Source organism: Gopherus flavomarginatus, chromosome 2 (assembly GCF_025201925.1).
Source record: "Gopherus flavomarginatus isolate rGopFla2 chromosome 2, rGopFla2.mat.asm, whole genome shotgun sequence".
Classification (NCBI taxonomy): Eukaryota; Metazoa; Chordata; order Testudines; family Testudinidae; genus Gopherus; species Gopherus flavomarginatus.
This window is the reverse complement of record NC_066618.1, coordinates 43,912,671-43,935,299: the sequence shown is the minus strand read 5'-3', so window position 1 is coordinate 43,935,299 and position 22,629 is coordinate 43,912,671. Positions and strand designations below refer to the sequence as shown.

At 39.0% G+C, this 22,629-nt stretch overlaps 1 protein-coding gene across 1 annotated transcript in view; it reads left to right on the top strand.

Annotated features, from left to right (window-relative positions):
* LOC127044538 (ATP-dependent translocase ABCB1-like) overlaps positions 1–21,864 on the top strand; it is a 66,733-nt gene extending 44,869 nt beyond the window's left edge. The window contains exons 16-23 of the mRNA XM_050939532.1: positions 4,897–5,058; positions 6,194–6,340; positions 7,705–7,809; positions 11,452–11,529; positions 14,310–14,393; positions 15,315–15,518; positions 20,577–20,677; positions 21,720–21,864. Coding sequence (XP_050795489.1) covers positions 4,897–5,058; positions 6,194–6,340; positions 7,705–7,809; positions 11,452–11,529; positions 14,310–14,393; positions 15,315–15,518; positions 20,577–20,677; positions 21,720–21,864 — 1,026 coding nt within the window. The remainder of the gene's footprint in view (positions 1–4,896; positions 5,059–6,193; positions 6,341–7,704; positions 7,810–11,451; positions 11,530–14,309; positions 14,394–15,314; positions 15,519–20,576; positions 20,678–21,719) is intronic.
* Positions 21,865–22,629: the final 765 nt, after the last annotated feature.

Here is a 22,629-nt window from a genome sequence, read left to right as displayed (position 1 = left end):
ATAACGAAAATTAAATGAGGAAAAGTAAAGACAAATTGTGTCCAGTTCTAGCTCTGATAGATACTCTGAATCCTTAGCCATCTACTGAACTTATCCATGCCTCTGGTGAATCTGGCTCCTGAAATTTCTTTTAAATCTGGTCCATCTTCATCATCCTCTTTATCTTTTAAGTCCAGAATTTTCATAGAGTTACACACTAGTTGGGAGATTTTGCTTCCCTTCTTCAGTATTTGGAAATATGCTCACTGAGAACTCACTTCTGCCAACTTTACTCACAATGAGCCTGATTCTCATTTACATTGAGGTTATTCTACACCACTCTGACCAATCCTATTCAATTTATTCATAAAAGATCTGGAGAAAGGGGTAAACAGTGAGGTGGCAAAGTTTGCAGATGATACTAAACTACTCAAGATAGTTAAGACCAAAGTAGATTGTGAAGAACTTCAAAAAGATCTCACAAAACTAAGTGATTGGGCAACAAAATGGGAAATGAAATTTAAAGTGGATAAATGTAAAGTAATTCACATTGGAAAAAATAACCCCAACTATACATACAATATGATGGGGGCTAATTTAGCTACAACGAGTCAGGAAAAAGATTTTGGAGTCATCGTGGATAATTCTCTGAAGATGTCCATGCAGTGTGCAGAGGTGGTCAAAAAAAGCAAACAGGATGTTAGGAATCATTAAAAAGGGGATAGAGAATAAGACTGAGAATATATTATTGCCCTTATATAAATCCATGGTACGCCCATATCTTGAATACTGTGTACAGATGTGGTCTCCTCACCTTAAAAAAGATATTCTAGCACTAGAAAAGGTTCAGAAAAGGGCAACTAAAATGATTAGGGGTTTGGAGAGGGTCCCATATGAGGAAAGATTAGAGAGCTAGGTTTCTTCAGCTTGGAAAAGAGGAGACTAAGGGGAGATATGATAGAGGTATGTAAAATCATGAGTGATGTTGAGAAAGTGGATAAGGAAAAGTTATTTACTTATTCCCATAATACAAGAACTAGGGGTCAGCAAATGAAATTAATAGGCAGCAGGTTTAAAACAAATAAAAGGAAGTTCTTCTTCACGCAGCGCACAGTCAACCTGTGGAACTCCTTACCTGAGGAGGTTGTAAAGGCTAGGACTATAACAGTGTTTAAAAGAGAACTGGATAAATTCATGGTGGTGAAGTCCATAAATGGCTATTAGCCAGGATGGGTAAAGAATGGCGTCCCTAGCCTCTGTTCGTCAGAGGATGGAGATGGATGACAGGAGAGAGATCACTTGATCATTGCCTGTTAGGTTTACTCCCTCCGGGGCACCTGGCTTTGGCCACTGTCGCTAGACAGATACTGGGCTAGAGGGACCTTTGTCTGACCCGGTACAACCATTCTTATGTTCTTATATAATGGAAGTGGTCTTAACATGGGTGTGACTGGTTTACACCCATTTTAAAGTCTCCTTTATACTGCAGGCTTTGTCTACATTACCTCAATTTTAGTTTGTCATAAACAGATAGCTAAGGGTTAATGTTCTTTTACCTGTAAAGGGGTAACACCAGTAACCTGAAACACCTGACCAGAGGACCAATCAGAAAACAAGACTTTTTCAAACCTGGGTGGAGGGAAGTTTGTGTGTGAGTTCTTTGTTCTTTGTCTTGTGCCTGTACTCTCTCGGCTATGAGAGGATTTTTCTGTCTCCTGCTTTTCTAATCTTCTGTTTCCCAGTTGTAAGTACAGAGAGATTGTTTGGTTTTTTTTATATTTACATGTGTGTAGTTGCTGGAGTGTTTTGAATTGTATTCTTTTTGAATAAGGCTGTTTATTCATATTTCTTTTAAGCAATTGACCCTGTATTTGTCACCTTAATACAGAGAGACCATTTTTTGTATTTTTTCTTTCTTTTTATATAAAGCTTTCTTTTTAAGACCTGTTGGAGTTTTCCTTTAGTGGGAATTCCAGGGAATTGAGTCTGCAACTCACCAGGGAATTGGTGGGAGGAAGAAGTCAGGGGGAAATCTCTGTGTGTTAGATTTATTAGCCTGACTTTGCATACCCTCTGGGTGAAGGAGGGGGGGTGGGGGAGAGATTGTCTCTCTCGGTACTTGTGTTTCCAGGACTGGGAACAGGGAGGGTGGCGTCCCTCTGTTTAGATTCACTGAGCTTGCTTCTGTGTATCTCTCCAGGAACCCAGGGAGGGAATACCTGGAAGGAGGAGGGGGAAGGGAAATGGTTTATTCCCCTTTGTTGTGAGACTCAAGGAATTTGGGTCTTGGGGTCCCCAGGGAAGGTTTTTGGGGGGACCAGAGTGCCCCAAAACACTCTAAATTTTTGGATGGTGGCAGCTTTACCAGGTCCAAGCTGGTAACTAAGCTTGGAGATTTTCATGCTAACACCCATATTTTGGACGCTAAAGTCCAAATCTGGGAATATGTTATGATATGGTGGCAGCGTTTGTGGGAAAGATAGAATCCAGAAGCCAATAGGAATATTATATTTTTCTTTTCTCTGCTAGGGGCTTTTAAGCAGAGAGAAACAGTTTGGTTTTAAAAGAAACCAGAGAGAATTTCTTTTTCTCTGCTCTCTTGCAGTTTTTGGCTTGCATATTAAGCAAGGAATCATTAAGGAACTATTACGGGTCTTTTGTCACAATAGCACTCCCATTGTGAGACAAGTATCCAGCAATACACATGCAAATAAAGTGGTTTTTCTGGATTACTTTACATTTCAAAGATTAGCTAGAGGAAGAAAGGGAAAAAGGCACTGTTGCTAGGCAGACCCCAGGAGACAACAGAGCCAGCAGTTCAGACAAAAAACACCGGAGGGCACCCCAACACAAGAAAACAGGAACCATGCCTAACAAGACAAAAATGGAAGCGAAGAACAAATCAAAGACGCTGAGCACAGGCGAGAGATGGAAAAAAAAAAGACAGGAACTAGAAATAAAACAAAAAGAGATGGAGCTGAAAGAAAGAGAAGAACAGATCAAAAATGCAGCTTACCTCAGAAAACTACAAGAAGAAGAGGTGGCCTACAAAAGAGAACAAGCAGCCAGAGAGGTGGCCTACAAAAGAGAACAAGCAGCCAGAGAGGCAGCCTACAAAAGAGTGCAAAAAGCCAAAGATGCAGACCACCAAAAACAGCTGGAAATAAAAGAGAAAGAGTAGGAACTCCAGGGGGAAGCCCACCGACAGGCCCTGGAATTAGAAAAGGCTAAGCAACAGAACACAGCCAATCCTAACAACCCTTCACCAATGATTGTTCCACATCACAAGAAATTTCCCACCTACAAGGCAGATGATGACACCGAGGCCTTCTTAGAAAATTTTGAAAGAGCCTGTCTTGGGTACAGCATCCCTGAAGACCAGTACATGGTGGAATTGAGGCCACAGCTCAGTGGACCTTTAGCAGAGGTGGCAGCTGAAATGCCTAAGAAGAAAATGAACGACTATAAACTTTTTCAAACCAAGGCCAGATACAGAATGGGGATAACCCTGGATCATGCCCGTCAGCGTTTCAGAACCCAAAAGTGGAAACCAGATATGTCATTTCCCAAACACGCCTACTATGTTGGGAAAAATTATGAGGCCTGGATATCAGGACACAATGTTAAATCCTTGGACGAACTGCACCTCCTCATACAAATGGAGCAGTTCTTGGATGGTGTTCCTGAGGACATAACACGGTACATACAAGATGGAAAACCCAAAAATCTCACCGAGGCGAGGGAGATTGGAGCCAGATGGATGGAAGTGGCAGAAAGCAAGAAAGCTACTGTCAAGGGGAACGAATACCCCAGGGGGCACACCGACCATAAACCCTACAACTGAGGACAGCCAAAGACCCCACATACAACCCAAGTAAAGCCACAGACGCCCTGTTTTTCCACCTCACCAGTCTCCAGTAACTCACCTCGACCCAGTGACCAGTCAGATGGAAGATGCTTTAAGTGTAATGAACTGGGACATATCAAGGCCAACTGCCCAAAGACCGCCAACCAAGTGCAGTTCATTACACTACCATCACACCAAAGATCCCCAGGCCCAAATGCCTCTCAAATACCCTTGGAGCGAAGGGAAAATTTGAGAGTGGAAAGAAGGTTACTGCGTGGAGAGACACGGGGGCACAAGTGTCAGCTATCCACCAATCCTTCGTAGACCCCAAATTCATCAACCCAAAGGCCCAAGTAACAATTTATCCCTTCATGTCACAAGCTGTAGACTTGCCTACAGCTGAACTGCCTGTCCAGTACAAAGGCTGGTCAGGAATGTGGACTTTTGCAGTCTATGACAACTATCCCATCCCCATGCTACTGGGGGAAGACTTGGCCAACCAGGTGAAGCGGGCCTGTACCGCTACAACCGTGCTGCTAAAAGGTGCTCAGTGTAGCTGCTGTTCATCAGCAGGAGAAAGCTCTAAAAACTTTCTGCCAACAAAAAACTTCCTGCCAACAAAGTGCTGTTCACACTGATGCTTTTCATCAGTAAAACTTTTGTCATTCAGTGTATATGTTTTTTTAACCACACCTAAATGACAAAAGTTTTCCAAGGAAGTTCCAACATAGCCAAAGCCTAAGAGAACAATGCAATGGAACTCAATGCAAACAAGAAACAAGCTCAATGAACAGCACTTTATTCAACAAATTGTCTTATTTCATTCTTGAGGGGTTAGATTCTACGCAGTCTGAGTCAGAATGGCAGATCAGACTATGAGCCCAGAGAGGATCTTCAGAAATACAGTTAATCTGTTTTATCACCACTAGATTACCATATATTATTCAGAGCTGATCGTTATTCTATTTAGTTAATAGTGGTTTTGGCTACTCTTGAGTTTAATCATTTGGAAGTTCAAGATATTATATTAATAAATTATTTTCTTAGAATGCTATTGTGCTCCATTTCAGACAATAGGAACTGAAGTTCAGTCAGAAGAAGAAGCTGAAAACACCACCAAAATGGCACTGAAAGAATCAATAAGAAATGGCTTGAGAAGGAGATTGACTCGAAAAAGCACCAAGAAGTCAGAAATACAGGATGATAGCCTTGATGTGAAAACTGTTCAACCTGTATGTGTCTTTGCTGGAAATATTTTTTTTTATTATGCTGCATCTAGTATCCTTTGTTTCCGTAGTGGGACAGTAATATTCAGGTAGAAGTGATTTTCCCATTTAATGCATAAGAAAATGCCAAGTTTGCAGAGAGTTCACTCAGTGTGAGATAGGAGAAAAAGGAGGCTCTTGCTTAAGGGAAAGTAACAATAAATGTTAATATTGTGTGCAAACATGGCATACAAAGACTGGATCAAAATCTGATAATATGGTAAAAACAAATAAGGATGCTTGTTCACAAGTTAGTCTGCAGAAGTACTGAGAGACCTGAGTGGATGTGAGGGGCAAAATATTTGGAACAAGTATGTGGAGTCTGAATCACATTTTGATCTGGTCATATTCATAACTTCCTTGGCTTTGCTAAACATGAACATTCATACAAACAAACTGAGGCTTTAGTTTGTTTAAAAGTTTATGGAAATAATTTAGGTCCATAGCTCATGAAAATAAATTAGCTAAATTATGAAATAGAATGCCATGAAGCAGTCTATACAGGTTATATCAAATAGTCATGGAGCAGAAACAAAACCATGTAATCATTCACACAGTTCACCTCATAAATTCTGAATATCATACAATTGAATTCATACTTGCTACAAACACTTTGCGATCTATAGACTGACTTGTTTGCATAACAAACAGTAAAAATGATGATCTAGTTGTGGATAATATAAACAAATTGTTCATAATGAATAATCAAGTCAGATCCACCTAATACCATCAAATGCACTAGCAAGAACAAATAAAGTGGTCCTAACCCTGAACCTTTTATCTGTGCAAGCTCGCTGAAAACAAGAGGAATTTTGTGTGTAAGCCCTGCAGGATAAGTTTCAAAATGTGATTGTCAGAATTAATATACACGTGTTCTAATAAAACATTTATCATTTTCTGTCTCTTGTTTCAGGTATTAATATTGTGTACTGAGTAACAGACAGAATTACTGCATATAATTCATGAGTTGTGTTATTAAAAAGCAAATAGTTTTGGGTACCCAGGAATGGAAACTGGGAGTATGTAATTGACTATCCACATGCCTTCTTCCCCACACCCGGAGGTGTTACATAATTGTTCTAATGAGATTCATATATTCTAGGATGAAAACGTGCCTCCAGTTTCATTTCTGAAAGTTATGAAGCTGAACAAAACTGAATGGCCTTACTTTGTAGTTGGAACTTTCTCTGCAATTATCAATGGAGCTTTACAACCTGCATTTGCAATAATATTTTCAGAAGTTATAGGGGTAAGTTCATACAAAATATGCAATAAACTATCACCCACTTTTAACGTTGACTTTGAGTCTCACCTACACTTACGTTTCCATCTATCTTAAATAATTAAAAAAAAAACCACCAAGAGAAAAATGCAGAAAATACATGCTACGTAAGGAGAACTATATTTAAAAACTAGGTTTCAATAAGGTACTTGTGGGGCATAAAAGGATACTGCTAAGGTATTGTTCAGAATTTAACTCATTTTGTTAATTCACAGTTGAGTTTAATAAATGCCTGGAAACTTGTAGAAAGTTATGTCTAAGCCACAAAGGCATGTATGATGAAATTCATCACTGTGCAAAGTGCCCAAATAAGGTTTATGCACCGTTTAAGCCCTGTTTTTGTTGTTGTTGGTTTGTTTGTTTTTTGGTCATTATTAATATAGAAGAACTGAAAAAAAACATTCAAATTACACAGACGATTTATCCTTAAGAACATTATCTTAACAAATTCACATGTCCACACAAGTTTAATAAATTATATTCATAACAGTTTCCACATTTCTCCCTTACCAGTTTCACCTTTAAGTTGTAAAGAATCAAAGGGGTCTCAGACAGTGACAAAAAGAATATTATGTTAATGAGTTAAGTGGTGCACGGACCTTGTGCAGATGTCACTTTCACCCATTGTTTGTTAATGGAGGGTTTCTGATTCTGAGTGGTTATTTTGGAAAGTACCAATGAATAATTCATTTGGAAGAAATCTAAAGAATTAGATGAAATTTGCAAACATCTAAGAAAAAAATCTTGGTCCAATATCAAATTTACTTGTTATCCCTTTAATCACATTTAATACATATATTTAGATTGTATATGGGTATGCAGGGGCTTTGGAACAATTTTTATAGTGAGGGGTGCTGAAAGCAGAAACCATATATTTGGTTGTTATTACTACTTCAAGTCAGAGGGTGCTGTCACACCCCCAGTACCCCTAGTTCAAGCCCTCTATGGATATGTGTAAATACAGCAAGGTAATCAGGGGCGACTCTAGCTTTTCTGCCGCCCCAAGCACTGCAGGCAGGCTGCCTTTGGCGGCTTGCCTGCGGGAGGTCCCTAGTCCCACGGATTCGGTGGCATGCCTGCAGAAGGTCCGCTGGTCCCGCGGCTTTGGTACACCCACCACTGAAGCTGCGGGACTGGCAGATGTCCCCTAGGCAAGCTGCCAAAGGCTGCCTGACTGCCGCCCTCACAGGAACCAGCAAAGAGTCTTCCGCGGCTTGCTGCCCCAGGCACATGTTTGGAGTGCTGGTGCCTGGAGCCGCCGCTGAATGTAATATGGGAAGATTTGTACATATTTTAATTAAATAAAATGAACTTTGAATTCTCTTTAATAGATTTTTGCAGACCCAGACAAGACCGTTGTAAGAAACAAGTCCAACTTGTTTTCACTGCTATTTTTAGGACTTGGGATCATTTCTTTGGTTACTTTTTTTCTTCAGGTAGGTTTTATTATTTTGCCTTTAATATAATTGTTCACATTAATTTAGAAACTAAATCTAAAGATATTAAGCATTCAATGTATTTGAATCACATAACAAGGGAGAAAAATAAGTGATAGTATACTTCCACTTAAAGTGCATGAGGAGAAGGTTATATTATGCAATTAATTTAAAACTATATAGAGATAAATTCCTCAGATATTAATCCAACAATATTACATTACTTTACAATACTTTTTTTTCCACCACAAGATGCTTCCCTGTTTTTAATGAGTTAAACTCTTTTGGCCACATTTTCAAAAACAGTCTCTAAACTTCCACATGCAAAATTGTGCACACACCCATTTTCCCACATGCAGAATCACATATTTTTTCTGGAAACTACCATTTTCATGTACAAGTCAGACAACTGTGTGAGTGTGTATACCTGATTTGCACAAACATGTTTATTCAGGTGCAACGTAGACTTCCATCACTGCTACCAGCTTTGTCAAATCACTTGTCCACTTCCACACATCCACCATTGCACATTCTTCCAGGCTGCACCTTACACATGCAGTGATTTTTCTAAAAGGATCTGCAGGGCCTCTACTCCCTTTTTTCCAAAAGCAATCTCAAGTCCCAATCTCCTGTGACACCTGCAAGAAAGGAGAGGTTGAGGGGTGGCCTTTGTAAGAAGGTGCAGCTGGGCCCCACTGGCTTCTGCCCCTGCTGCACCCGCAAACCGGCCAGAGACCTCTACATTAGTGCAATCAGCTGTGCTCTTTACAGTTTACTTTCCCACCACCTTCTAGCTACAGCTTCAGTGTCACAGCCCCCAGAACCAATAACTCCTGCAGACAGCAGAGATGGGCTCTCTCTAACCCAATCCTTTCCTTCTCCTCCTTGCTTCTTTCCTGCCAGCATTTATGTAGCCCTGGCTAATGAGGCCAGCAGCTGTTCCCCCTCTGCCAATCAGGCTTGGGCTTACTCAGCTAGCTCCTATTCCTCTTTCTTGATTAGAGCTGGCATGACAGAGGCCTGCTCAGGGCTCCTGAGCCAGCACCCTGTCATAGCCTTGCATAGGTGATATGAACTTGTATCTATTAAAATGTATTTAATGTTGTGAGCTGGCACCCCAGCATGTCAGTGCCCCCCTTTGGTCAGATAGGGCACTGTGAAGAGTCTGTTCAGATTACAGGGGTGGTCAGTCTCCCTTTCTTGTCTGAGTCTTTATAGTCCTGTTCTGGAAGCAAGGACATTAATTTCTGTCCCCCTGAGCTTTCCTTTATGTTTGGCAGGGATTATCTGGCCCTCACCCTCAAGGGGCCTGACACTCCTTTGGCTCTTAAGGGATAGGTAGGGGAAGGCAGGCCCACCCACTCCACTGGCTTCCAGTTCAGGGCCCTCATTCTGCCAAAAGTCTTCCTGCTGAGTCCTGAGCTTCCTACCTCCCTTGGTTCGGTAGGCTTCTGCAGTCTGTGGCTCTGGTCATCCCTTCTCTGGGTCATCATCAGTCTGGGCAGGGCCAGCTCAGGCTTTTTTGCTGCCCCAAGCAGCAAAGAAAAAAAATTAAATTAAATTTTTTAAAAAGCCATGATCGGCGGCACTTCGGCAGCTGCTCGACTGCACTGCTTCATTCCTTGGCGGCAATTCGGCAGCAGGTCCTTCACTCCGAGAGGGACTAAGGGACCCACCGCCAAAGACCCAGACGTGATGTCCCTTCCCATTGGCCGCCCCAAGCACCTGCTTTGTTCGCTGGTGCCTGGAGCCAGCCCTGACTCTGGGGCAGCTTCTCAGCAGCTTAGTGACAGAACCCTCATGCTCTGACCTGCTGGTCCCTCTGCTTTTCATCTTTTATTTTCCCAGCTGCTCTGAGGCTCCCAATCAGCACTGGCTGGCATTTCCTACATTAACCTCTTGGTTGCCAAGCCTGCATGGCATCTATGCATCCCATGACAAATATATATAAAAAGTGTACATATTGAAAATCTCACCATTCCTAAATTGTTTACTTTCTTACTCCCTGATCCATTAGTATGGATTGCAAAGGCAGACCTCTCTGCCCACCTTGAGTGCTAATTGAAGTCAATGGGGTTGTGTGCAGATTCAGGGGTCTCCCCACAAAGAACAACTTGCATGAAGAGGGCCTTAGATTCTAAACTTTTTGGGACAGGAACTCTCCCTTGGTATTTGTACAGTGCCTAGCATAATGGGTCCCCAGTCCTGATTGGAGTATTTGACTGCAACTACAGTAGAAATTATATGGGTGTAAATAAAGAGATGATATTTTGAAATTTGGCCCATAATTGAGATTTTTTTTTAAATAGAGCACGGGCTACATTTTCAAAACGTGATGCTAAAGTGTCACCTACAAAGTATCTGTACACATGTAACCACGTGTATGTTTATAAAACATGTATTTGCATGCACAAGCAGGTATCTGTTGGTTCAATTGCCCATTTTGTTTATAAAAATGTCTCTTTATATAGTGATGCAACATAGAGCCTGAGTCTTGAAAATTTAACTATATGTGCGTATATATATTTAAAATAGGTTTGACTTGCAATAGATGTTATCATTTTTATAAATTTGGGGATGATGTTATAAATTAAACATATGAATGGTAGAAGTGTATTGTGATATGGCACTCCCAAACTAGTGAGAAGAAATTAATACAAAGATGTATCTATTTCATAACATGTTTACACAATATGCATGCTAAGATGTACATTTAAATGTTTCCAGTTACTTTTTTTTAAAGTCACATAACTGTCGTAATTTTTTACTTCATTACTGTATAGTTTCCAACAATTAGAACTAGAAAAATAAATTTGTTCACTATAAAAGTGCCATAGTAATTTTGCTTTATATCATATAGAGGAACTGATATATAGTTGTGTCCAGGTTTTATATTGAAATAGTATAAAATTTCTCCACTGTAGAAATATATTCAGTAGATTCTGAGAACAACTATTTGCAGTAGATTTGTAGAGCTGTTTCCCAGCTGCAGTTGTAGAAAGTGTGGTAATAAGCAAAATTATAACAATAATGCTACTGACAAAAGTTAATGTCGTGACAGAAAAAGTGGCAATAACGTTTCCCCATCATTTTCATTGTCATGGTCCCATTTATCACCTACTTCCTATGACATTACACTGATTCATGCTTGTGACTAAAAATAAGTTTAGCTGATTACCAAGTGTTGAAGCACTGTTGATGTGTTAGGACTAGATGGCTTAAGTGACTTGAAATGGGGCACTGAGAGTGAAATCCTGACTCCACTGAAGTCGATGGGAACTTTGACATTGACTTCAATGGGTCAGGATTCCACCCTGAGCCTTTTACCTTAAAGTCACTGACCCATGTAGTTGTGATAGAAAATTGCTCCCTGAAGCACATTAGTGGAGCAATGTAGGAAAATGTGCCTTTGCTTTACACTTTTTATTTAGAAATGAAGGACTTCAATCCCTGTGCTCTAAATCTGCTCTCTCTCACAAGTAGCAACTGTCTTTTAAAAGTTCTTTTTAATTGTTTATAGCTAAAATATTGTGTAATCTATACAATGTGTTTTTGCCTATGTAGATACAGATATTCGTGTGCTTATCTGATAACATCAAAATAGTTATAATTATGTTATAACCACTCTGTTTATTCTCAAAGGGTTTCACGTTTGGCAAAGCTGGAGAGATCCTCACAATGAGGCTTCGATTCATGGCATTTAAAGCAATGCTTAGACAGGTAAGATTAATATGTATTTAGCTTTCCAGAGTTTTATATATCCTTGTTTGTTTAGGTTTTTAAAATGCCGTAAAGTTTCAAGTCATACTATGACCTTGTCTACACAAACAATTGCCCTGATTTATTTAAATTAGTTTTAGAAACTGATTTAAATAATTAAGTGCAATCTTCTTGTGTGGACACTCAAATCAGTTTAAGAAAGACTTACATTGATTTTATCTCAAGTCATATGAGGCACTTTTTAACCAATTTAAGAGTGTCTGCACAAGGAGGCTGGCTTATTTAGTTAAATCAGAGCAGCTTTTGAATGTTGACATGGCTTAACTGTATGATTCAGAGCTAGGATGAACAAATAGCAACTATGAAAACTTAGGACAAGAGGTGTGGGGTAGTAGGCACCTATATAAGACAAAGCTCCAAATATTGGGACTGTCCCTATAAAATCGGGACATCTGGTCACTCTACTCAGAGCATAGTGTGAACTCTAGGAACCTGATTCTGAAATTCCGACTCTTGTTCTAAGTATGAAGTTTTGCACCTCCAGATAAATGCACCTACATATTAGGATCCGCAATTAATTATTGTCACAGATGATAAAATTTACACATCTGACTGCATTCACAAAAGTAGAGACTGAGTCAAGGCCTTCTTAAAAGTTAGGCCCAATAAGTGGAGAAATCCTAAGGAACGTCCCATATTACAGAAGTCATCAGATCCATTCACAGAATAGCAGGAGGCCTAATGCTATCTGGAGATACTGGTGATAGCACGCTGAGCAGCAGGACTTACAGCACCTTTTAAAAACAGAAAGCATGCACTCCCACTGTACCAGCCTCCAGTTGCTAGCCAATGAGCAGCAAGGAGAAGGACCCTGCCTATGCCCTTTATCTGCCATGCAAGCCCTTTTTGATTGTGTAGTTCTGCTAGTTGTACCTTTTGTGTTCTTAAGACACTGCCTGCAGCTTTGTGACAGCTTTGAATACAGATGTACTGGAGGTAAGGGATTTCCTGTAAGCTCTCCCAACTCTAATGCATCTGCTCAAAGGCAGCCAAATTTTGGACCTAAAGATCTTTCTTCTGTGCTGCCATCTTCATCTGTTGCTTTTTCTGATAGTTGCTTCCTTTTAAGCCCAGCCTTGCAGAAGTGTATCTCCAATCAGATAGAACTCCACCCCTTCCTCATCCCCTTCAGCAAGCTCCTTCCACAGCACCCTACTCATCTGAATGTGCAGTGAACTTCAAGAGCTACCTGGGACCATATTAAATCGTAACTTGCATAGGCAGTTTATTTTTATCTCTTTTTATATTTTTTTTTTAAAAGCAAAGAAACAATGTAAAGCTAATGTTTGTTCTATACAAGAAAAGGGCTACATACTTTTAAACAAAAAAGTCAGGAAATATATGTTAAGCTTCTCACAGTAACTTTAGATCATCAACATTATTACTAGAGCTGAATGAATAATTGATTTTTCTGGCTAAAACTGAATTTTCATTCAGGTTGAACAAAACCTTTCAAACACTGTTTCAAAACGACATTTCAAAATGAAATGGTTTGTTTGACATTTTCATTCCTCCCCCCCCCCATTATTTATTCAGCTGAAACTATTCAACGAATTTGACTTGTATTAGTGGATAGTGTCCATCACCCTAAAAAAAACTGGTTATTTACCCATATTGTAACTGCACTTTTTGGTAAATTTACTATTTGACTGAAAATTTCCTTCCAACTGTAATCATTACACAAATGGATCACATCTTGTAAATGGTGCAACCATATTACTAAAGTTATGCATGTGCTTCAAGTGATTCAGAATCAGGAATTTATGTTTTCAATTAATTAATATGTAATGTGGATAAAATAATGTTTCTGTGAAAATTTAACTTTTACATTTTCTGACTTTTCTGGTGTTTAAGTATATCACCTTAATCTCGCATTAGTATGTTTTTCCATTTAACTCAGTAGCTATCACCTTCAAAGTGCTTTAAAATCATTACCCAATTGATACCCTAAACATATTAACCCATATTGCTTTAGAGATATAAAAGAATAGAATGAATTAGCCCTTTCTGCAGAATGTAGTAGGGTACTGTTTTCAGATTTTGGTACAGGTGTTCTAATTAATTTTCCAGCCCTACATAGACATTTTACAGATGTTCTCTCAGACTCCACAAAGATTTACCAACAGCATTCAAAATTCAGAGACTTTTCAGGGCAAACTCATCTTGTGTTTTGTAGATTTCACAGCAGTTTATATGGTAAAACACCTAACAGGCTTGTCTTTGCTACTTCAGAGAAGAAATGCCACATTAATCTGAGTTAATCTTTTTAATAGGCTTTACATTAAGTGAGACTGTGTCACTTTCAAACTATACTCATCAAAGTGGCAAATTTCATAACATTAATATTCTGTGCAGACCTGATTACCAAAAATAAATCAAGCCCAGTCCATTTACATAGATGATACCTGCTGAAATTGCAGTTAGCATGAGAAAACACAATGCTGTTGTTGTTAATGAAAATTACTGGCATTTACAGCTTCAGGTAATTTATACATCTTGAGTTATAAAATACTTTGCACTCTGCTATGTTTATTATACAATCAGGGCTAAGAAACTGATTAAATCTAAAGAACTAAAACTCCATACGCTCCTCTTGTAATCCAAGTTTAATTCAATTATCTTTTGTAGCACTAATTTTTCATTTGTTTTATTTAGTGGTTTATGGAAGGTAAACTATAGTTTTTCAGATCCTAGTAAACATGTTTCATGTCATTTTGTAGGACATCGGCTGGTTTGATGACCCTAAAAACAGCACTGGGGCATTAACTACAAGACTTGCTAATGATGCCTCTCAAGTGAAAGGAGTATGTAATATACATTGTTTTGGCATTTTTCATATTTGGGTTGGCATATAGTAATGTTGTGCTATGGATTTTATTTGCTTTATGGCAATCCTAATTTTGGTGACAATTGAAAACTATTATTTATTGAAAGGTTTTGGATGTCACACCAATGTATTTTATAATGATAGAGAACATGATATATATTTACAATATAATATTCTAGTGAACTATTAGTTCTTATAGTCTTATTGCTGTTCAGTGCTGTTATCTCACCTACGAATCCAATTAACTATGAATTTATTTATTCAAGGAGTCTGTTTAAAGTTATCAGTCTAATCACTTTAGGTATGTATGTAGCACCCATGATCATAGCATCTAAGGTTCTAAGCCTGCAAAACATTTAAGGTTGTGCTTGACTTTAAGGATTTTAGTAGCCAGTAATTTCAGTGAGCCTACTCACATGCTTAAAAATTAAGCACATATTCAAGTGTTTTGCTGTACTGGGATCTAAGTGATGAAAAAATGGTTAGTTCAAACTCCCCCTCCATCAGTTAGGCAATTGCATATTCCAACATGTTCCTGGCAGACTTGAAGTTATAGTTGTAAATGCAAAAATATGAGATTTATAAACTCCCTGTTCAGCCTTCTTAGAGGAGTCTATAAATTACTATTTAGAATCTGAAGTGATCATATGGAAACTAGAGAGAGAGATGGATCAGCAGCAGCAGAAGGTGATCTAGACGATGGAGTGATCTTCCAAAGGATATGCAGAAAATCCAACTTTGGGGACATGTCGAACTAGACTAGATAAATACTCTGGGGAATAATCCTGATTTCTAGAGATGGTCTAGTTCAAAAGTATTTTTCATGTATAATTTCTATGTTATTGCTTTATGCAAAATTATGGAATACAGTTGTTTTATTTGGGTTTTGTTGTTTCAGGCTACAGGCGCCAGACTGGCTTTAATTACCCAAAACATAGCTAACCTTGGAACTGGCATTATTATATCATTGGTCTATGGCTGGCAGCTAACCCTTTTGATTTTAGCCGTTGTGCCAGTCATTGCCATAGCAGGAATCATTCAAATGAAAATGTTGGCTGGACATGCAAAAAAGGATAAAGAAGAACTGGAAGTTGCAGGAAAGGTGGGTTCCAGTGAAGTTCATCTCTCTTTTTATATTCTACTGTACAGTCATGTTCAACAGGGCTTAGTAATGGATAAAGAATATATTCTTTCTTAGGGAAGTGGAACTCTGCATTGTTGTATTCTATTCTTTGTATGTGTTGATGTATCTGCTAGATATGGAGCTCAAAACTGAAAACATCTACTATTAATTAATATTATTTACATTGTAGTAACACCCAAAATATGCTAAGCTCTTAGGATCACATACCTCTTCTTTCTTTTCTTTATTTTTTGTCCTTCCCTTCTTTCTTTTCTAGCATCTTTTGCTTTTTTGGTTTCATCTCTCTTCAGCTTAGCACACATCTCCCCTTTCTTCCATATTACCTCTATCTGTGTGAAACTGTATGTACATCTTCACCAACGAAGAAGCAAGAATGCATGATAGTTACAGTGTAATACCACCCACCAGTTCCTTTTTTCATTATTTCCTTTCCCGAGTGGAAAAGGAAAATAAAAATTGAAGAAAGGGTTTAAAGAAATTTTTGAAAGGAAAAGTTGAAAGAGATGGGAGTCACTTCATACCAAAACTCCTTTAAGAGCAGGGTATCCATTCTATCACTTCTCTGTTCTTAACCTCTAAAAGTTTGAGGATCCTAACTTTGCACCCAAAGGATAGCTCTCTGGGAATGCCTACACTTTAAGTTGGGATGTGATTCCCAGCTTGAGGAAACATAATTGCGCTAGCTCTCATTGAGCTAGCATGCTAAAAATACAGTGTAGTCATGGCAGTATGAGCAGTGGGAGGGGCTAGCCATCCCGAATGCATGCCAGGTGTCTGTGACTGGCATGCAGTTGAGGCAGCTAGCCCGTCCTGCTGCTGACACTGCTGCGGCTACACTCTTTTTAGTGTGGCAGCTCAATCACAGCTAGCATTAGTATGTTTCCTTGAGCTGCTCAAAGTGTAGAAATACCCTTTGTGAGCACTTTTGTCAGTGTCAACATGTATCTTAGCATATTTCATAGCCTAGCTATGTCCTACCTCTTCTATGCTCCCCTTCCTACCATCATATTATGATCACGCAGAGTTGAGAAGATGACTTCAGCTAAAGGCTCTGGATATAAGTCTTGATCACAGTTTCTCTCTTTCCTTGCTTCATGTCATATTGATAGGAAAGCTGCTCAGAGTGGCTTTCTTTCCTTCCAAGCCAACCAGAAAATGTTCTTATGAGTTCTCCAAAGTTACCTGTAGGCTTTTTCACATAAACAAAAAGCTAAATCTGTTTTTAAATGACAGGATTTTTGTCGTACATTTCTCTAGAGTGGTTTCCTGGCAAGTCAGATAGCCAAACAGCAAATATTTCATGGAATATTGCCACTGAAACTTGTTAAAGGTATTCATCTGTTAACCCTTCCTCCAGAGACATTTTAAAAAATAGCTGAGAGGATTCAAGTCATCTCTGCTACCTATCTTATATTTACAAGAAATAATAATACTTTGCTCTTCTATAGCAACTTCCTTCTGAGGCTTTACAAGAACTTTACAAACTAACACATTATGTCTCACAGTACTCCTTTGAGGTGAGTAACTATCACCATTGTACAGGAAAGAAAATTGGCAGAGAACTGAGGTGACTTACCCAATGTCACAAAAGCAACTGGTAGAGCTAGCGACAAAACATAGTTCACGTGAACCCTAAGCCTATGTTTTAACCATTAATTTCTTAGCCACGTGTGGCTTTCACCTAAATATTTCCTTGTTCACAAGAGCATTGTACGCGCAGCCAGTAGACAAATCTGTTACATTATTTGCTACCTTTTGTATTGTCAAAAAAATTGTTAACTAAGTTCTAACTGGAGATTCTTGACCTTGGCATTCTGAGGTGTGTATTTCAACTGCACCTTTGCTACAACTACAAAGCACCTCAGCTGAGTCCAGGTTACTGGTGATAATGTGTAATGCCCATGGACTCCAGTGATTGTCAGCTGGGATCAAATCTGGGACCTTTGGTGCTTAATGCATGAGCATCTACTGCATAACCTAAAAGATACATCTGTCTTAGCCAAGGCTGTAGCAGGCTGATCAATCTCTAGCTGGTCTAGCTGCCACACAAAGTGCCACACCAACCAGGCATGGGTTACATACTTCCCCTAGCTGAGGAAGTGTGTCGTGAGCTTCAGAGACTTCCCAGTTGACATCCTGAATGAACCATCACTTGTAATGCCACTCCATGGGCCACTCTGCTCAGGATGTCTTGAGGTCCTACCTAACACATCTTTCAGGAATTTCAGCTATTGGTAGGGAGAGCCTCACTGCTAGTGCAAGCTGGGCAGTCTCTCTCATCAGAGACTGTCCCTTAGCAGATCTAATACTTAGACCTGGTTTTCAGCGATTTCAGCTCTACTGATCTGCAACAAAAGACTCTCAATTGAGTCTTAATCAGCTCTGTCATTACACAATGGAGAGGGGGCGGCTCAAATGGTGTCTAGGACCCTTAGGCAGAGACCACACCACTATGTACAAAAACCTGACCACACCCTCTCTCATCTCTACTAGGCTTTGGCACCCCCGGCTTACCAAGTGCAGTTCATTTGAGGATGAACCCCTCAATCAGTGCATGTCAAGCACAGTTCTGCAGCCCTTGATTCACACAAAAAGGACAACAAGCCTTTATTAGCCGTGCACCCAATAACAAAGTGACTTGCCATCCAACACCCACCAAAAGTGGTCATTTGTGCAAAGCAACTCTATCCTGCTGCTCACCTACACAGAGTGGATGAGTCCATGCAAACAAGGTCATCTCCTACAGTCCTCTTCCCCAGCTCATCACTAGATGTCAGGGGAGAGCTCATTCAGACCCTGCTTACAAATGCATAAACCAGAAAGAAAACTCAGAACCAAAGATGAGTTTACAGGGTTGGCAGAGCAAATTTGACCTGGAGTCTTTGAAAGACAAAGCTCCATTCATGCATTTTTAGAGTGACTTTTCAGAGCAGCCCTTCAAAGGGGTGCACATTTCCAGTAGGCCCTAAGGGAACTTCATGTTTCTGCTTGCATAGAAGCCTGATATTGGACTGGGCTGCCTAAATTTTGTTATTTTAAATATAAGCCTGTTGTATACCACTTTCAGTATCTAGCCTTTACTGTTAAACTATTTGTCACTGCATATTGTTATGTCTAGTTGATCTAGGCAATTATTATGCTTTGGTTTAGGAAAAAAAGACACCAGTGAGGGAATGTGCCAGCTAAACTGTAGCTTTTATCCTCTATTGTCTTATCCAGCTGAAGGATAAAGTTAAATACACTCATTTCAATTATCCTTTGTTTAGTGTAGGAGGCCTATGATTTATGAGCCTGAAGTCTTCAGTGGGTTACTAAGCGTTTGTCACTGTTAAAATAATCTAATTTGATGACTGAGCAATTATACAGATTTAAATAAGAATAAATGTAAATGAAAAAGGAAATGTATGTTTGCTTACATGATTGCATAATACAGAAACAATGCAAACTAGCCTCACTGATTATTCAGAAATTACAGTTTTTGTTTTATGAAATTAGTTTTCCTCTGCATAATAGTAATTTTTAATTAATCACACATCCAAATAATTGTTAACTTCAGTGTTCAGGAATAACTGTGGAAGAGGCAGGAGTTCTGGAAATACAGAGTGGAATTAGTTGCTGTGGGGTTTCACCCTCAACTATTTCACTTTTAACTCTTGCTAATTCCCTTTCTTGTTTATTACTTTCTTTCCTAATTCTGAATACTTCTGCTACTTTTTCCCCAGGCTACCTTGTAGTATGATCTATCTTCACAGCAGGGTGTGTGGGGGGAGAGGGGGGAGAGATAGGGACTTAACTAACATTTAAAATTAACTATTAGTATGCCATACTATAAGAAAAGCTAACAGAATGTTAGGAATCATTAAGAAAGGGATAGATAATAAGACAGAAAATATCATATTGCCTCTATATAAATCCACGGTATGTCCACATCTTGAATACTGCGTGCAGATGTACTCATACCATCTCAAAACATATATGGCATTGAAAAAAAGGACAGAAAAGGGCAACAAAAATCATTAGAGGTATGGAGCAGCTTCCATCTGAGGAGAGATTAATAAAACTGGGACTTTTCAGCTTGGAAAAGAGATACGTTGGGGAGATATGATGACTGGTGTGGAAAAAGTAAATACGGAAGTGTTATTTACTCCTCCTCACAACACAAGAAATAAGCATCACCAAATGAACTTAGTAGGCAGTAAGTTTAAAACAAAAGAAAATATCTCTTCACATAACACACAGTCAACCTGTGGAACCCTTTGCCAGAGAATGTTGTGAAGGCCAAGACTATAACAGGGTTCAAAAAGAACTAGCTAAGTTCATGAAGAATAGGTCCATCAGTGGCTCTTAGCCAGGATGAGCAGGGATGGTGTTCCTAGTCTCGGTTTGCCAGAAGCTGGGAATGGGCAACAGGGGATGGATCACTTGATGATTACCTGTTTTGTTCATTCCTTCTGAAGCACCTGGAGTTGAGACAGGATACTGGGCTAGGTGGACCTTTGGTCTGACCCATTTTTATATTTTGACTTTGATATAAGAAGCCTTGTTCATATTAAATAATTTCCCGTAATAAACTATGGATTCCTGGTGGGATTTTTAAAAGCATCTAGGGGACTAACCGGCCAAGTCCCCTTTAAATAGATGTTAGGTGCCACTTATGAAAATACCACCCTGCTCTATTTATTATGGCCTCAAGGTAAGTTTTTTCAAAAGCATAAAGTCAATAGGACTGCCATTTGTGCCTTTGAAAATCTTCCATAATTTTTTGAAAGTGAGCAGTAATATTGGATATCCCATTCAGGACACCTTCAATAGGGTTGATTTTTCAGAAAATTCTGAGCATCCACCTTCTGAAAATCAGGCCACGTAGAAGTGAGCACTAATACTCACTGGTTACTATTGAAAATTTAATTCTGTGATTTTTATATCATTTATCCCAAGCTCTTTTTACCAGGTCAGAATTAGAAATTACAGTGTGATCTTATATTTCTGTTAATGAGCATATGCTCTCTATTACAGATTGCCACTGAAGCCATAGAAAATATTCGAACTGTTGTTACTTTGACCCAGGAAAGAAACTTTGAATTTATGTATGGACAAAATTTGCAAGGACCATATAGGTAATAGATATAAACTTTTAAAAAAAAATCAAACTGACTTTGTTTTAGAATTGAATGTAAATTTTCACTAATAGACTAAAACAATTTATTCTCTGCTTGTGTATCACAAAATCTCCTATATCAAACCCAGTTTTAACAATATACAATATCTTTTGCTTCAGACAAACACAAGCCATCATAACCATAGTTGTTTCTGTTCTTTGATTAAATGAGATTTTTCTTTTTATACCCTCTATGGTATTATTGGTATTTGCTATTGCAGTACCTGACATGTCCTCATCAGTTTTACTTCTCTTGAAACTATGTTCTTGAAATGGGGCATTTCATTTAGCAATTCTTGCAACCAGAATTCCGGTTTTTTGTCTTTGTACGTGTACTTCTACATTGCATACTGAGGCAAAACCCTTATTAAAGCCAATGGAATTTTGCATTGGCAAGGACTGAAGGAACAAGTTCCAAAATTGTATAGTAGTTTCAATAGTAGACCACTGAGCAGTTACGCTATTTCATCAGCCTAACAATACAGGCAATATAAAGCATCATATCATGTTTGACGTGTTTGGTTGGGGCACAGGGCAAAACAAAGAACAGTATATTGCTCTACTGGGATTACTTTTGCTCCCTGCAGAATCAGGACATGTTAATAATTTCCTTCTTGTGCCGTGAGGTTGTGCAATTTCAAAAATATGTTTAATTAAATCCTTGAAACTTGTAACCATACCACGGATTGTAAAATAATTTTAACACAATAGTGTTCAGACTCTATAGGGTAGGACAACAATTGCTCCTGTCAGATGTGTTTGGGATATCAGCTATATGGGATCAAGGCACATGGGATCCTAAAACATACAAGAATACTGTTGTTTTAGGACCCAATCCTGCAGGAGTTTGGGGAATGACCTCATCCCAAAGTACCGAGAACTTGCAATTCCTGCTAAAGTCAGTGGAAGTGAAGGGTGCTCGGCACCTTCTCAGACATAAAAACTAGAAGTAAAATACAGTTATGTATATATTATCTCACAATACTCCTTCTTTGTTACAGAAATTCTGTGAAGAAGGCACATATCTTTGGATTTACTTTTGGCCTTTCACAAGCAATTATGTATTTTACCTATGCTGGATGTTTTCGGTTTGGTGCCTATCTAGTGGTAAATGGACACATGGGTTTTAAAAGTGTGTTTCTGTAAGTGTCTTTATGCAATTTCTTTTTTGTCCATACAGGGGAAGGTGTTTTATATATGGGGCATAATAACCTTATGAAGGTAAAACCAGGAGGACTAGAAGAACAATACATAGACCATTGTTGTCTACATGCTGACCTGCAGCTCTGGCCTTCATCTTGAATTAAGATCGATAACTTCTGTTATCTTTCCAAGTTGCAATGCTCCTAATAAGCATGTCAGCTGGGGCCTTCATTTAATTATATATGGAATGCTGGTAGATGTTGGTATAGCTCTCAATGTGCCTTGTCTCAAATGTTGTGTACTGGCTTTTAAGGAAGGACTAAATAGAAATAGCGGAGGGAGTATTTTGAAAATATGGCTAATACTTAATATGTTATAATTTTGGCTTCAGTAGTCCGCCTTTCTGATGTCTGTTAGTGAAGTGCCTGCAGGCCCCAAATGAGATTGGAGCCCTATTGTGCTAAATGCTATATGTGGCTAGCTAGAGTGTCTGTCAGAGTTTACGTAGTCAAAATAGAAAAGACAAAAAAGGCATGTGAGGAAAGTATTATTAGTATCCCCATTTTACAACTGGGGCACTGAGAGCCCATATGGTGTTGATTCTGCAAGTGTCTACTTTTGGTTGCTGCAGTGCATACCTACGTGCAAGATCAGGGTCTGAGTGACTTGGTGTGACAGGGTGGGAGTCACCACACTAGTGTCTCCTGCTGGTCATCTTACATCTTACATCGGTACGCCAACTCCCAGTGGTGTCTCGCCCACTGTCAC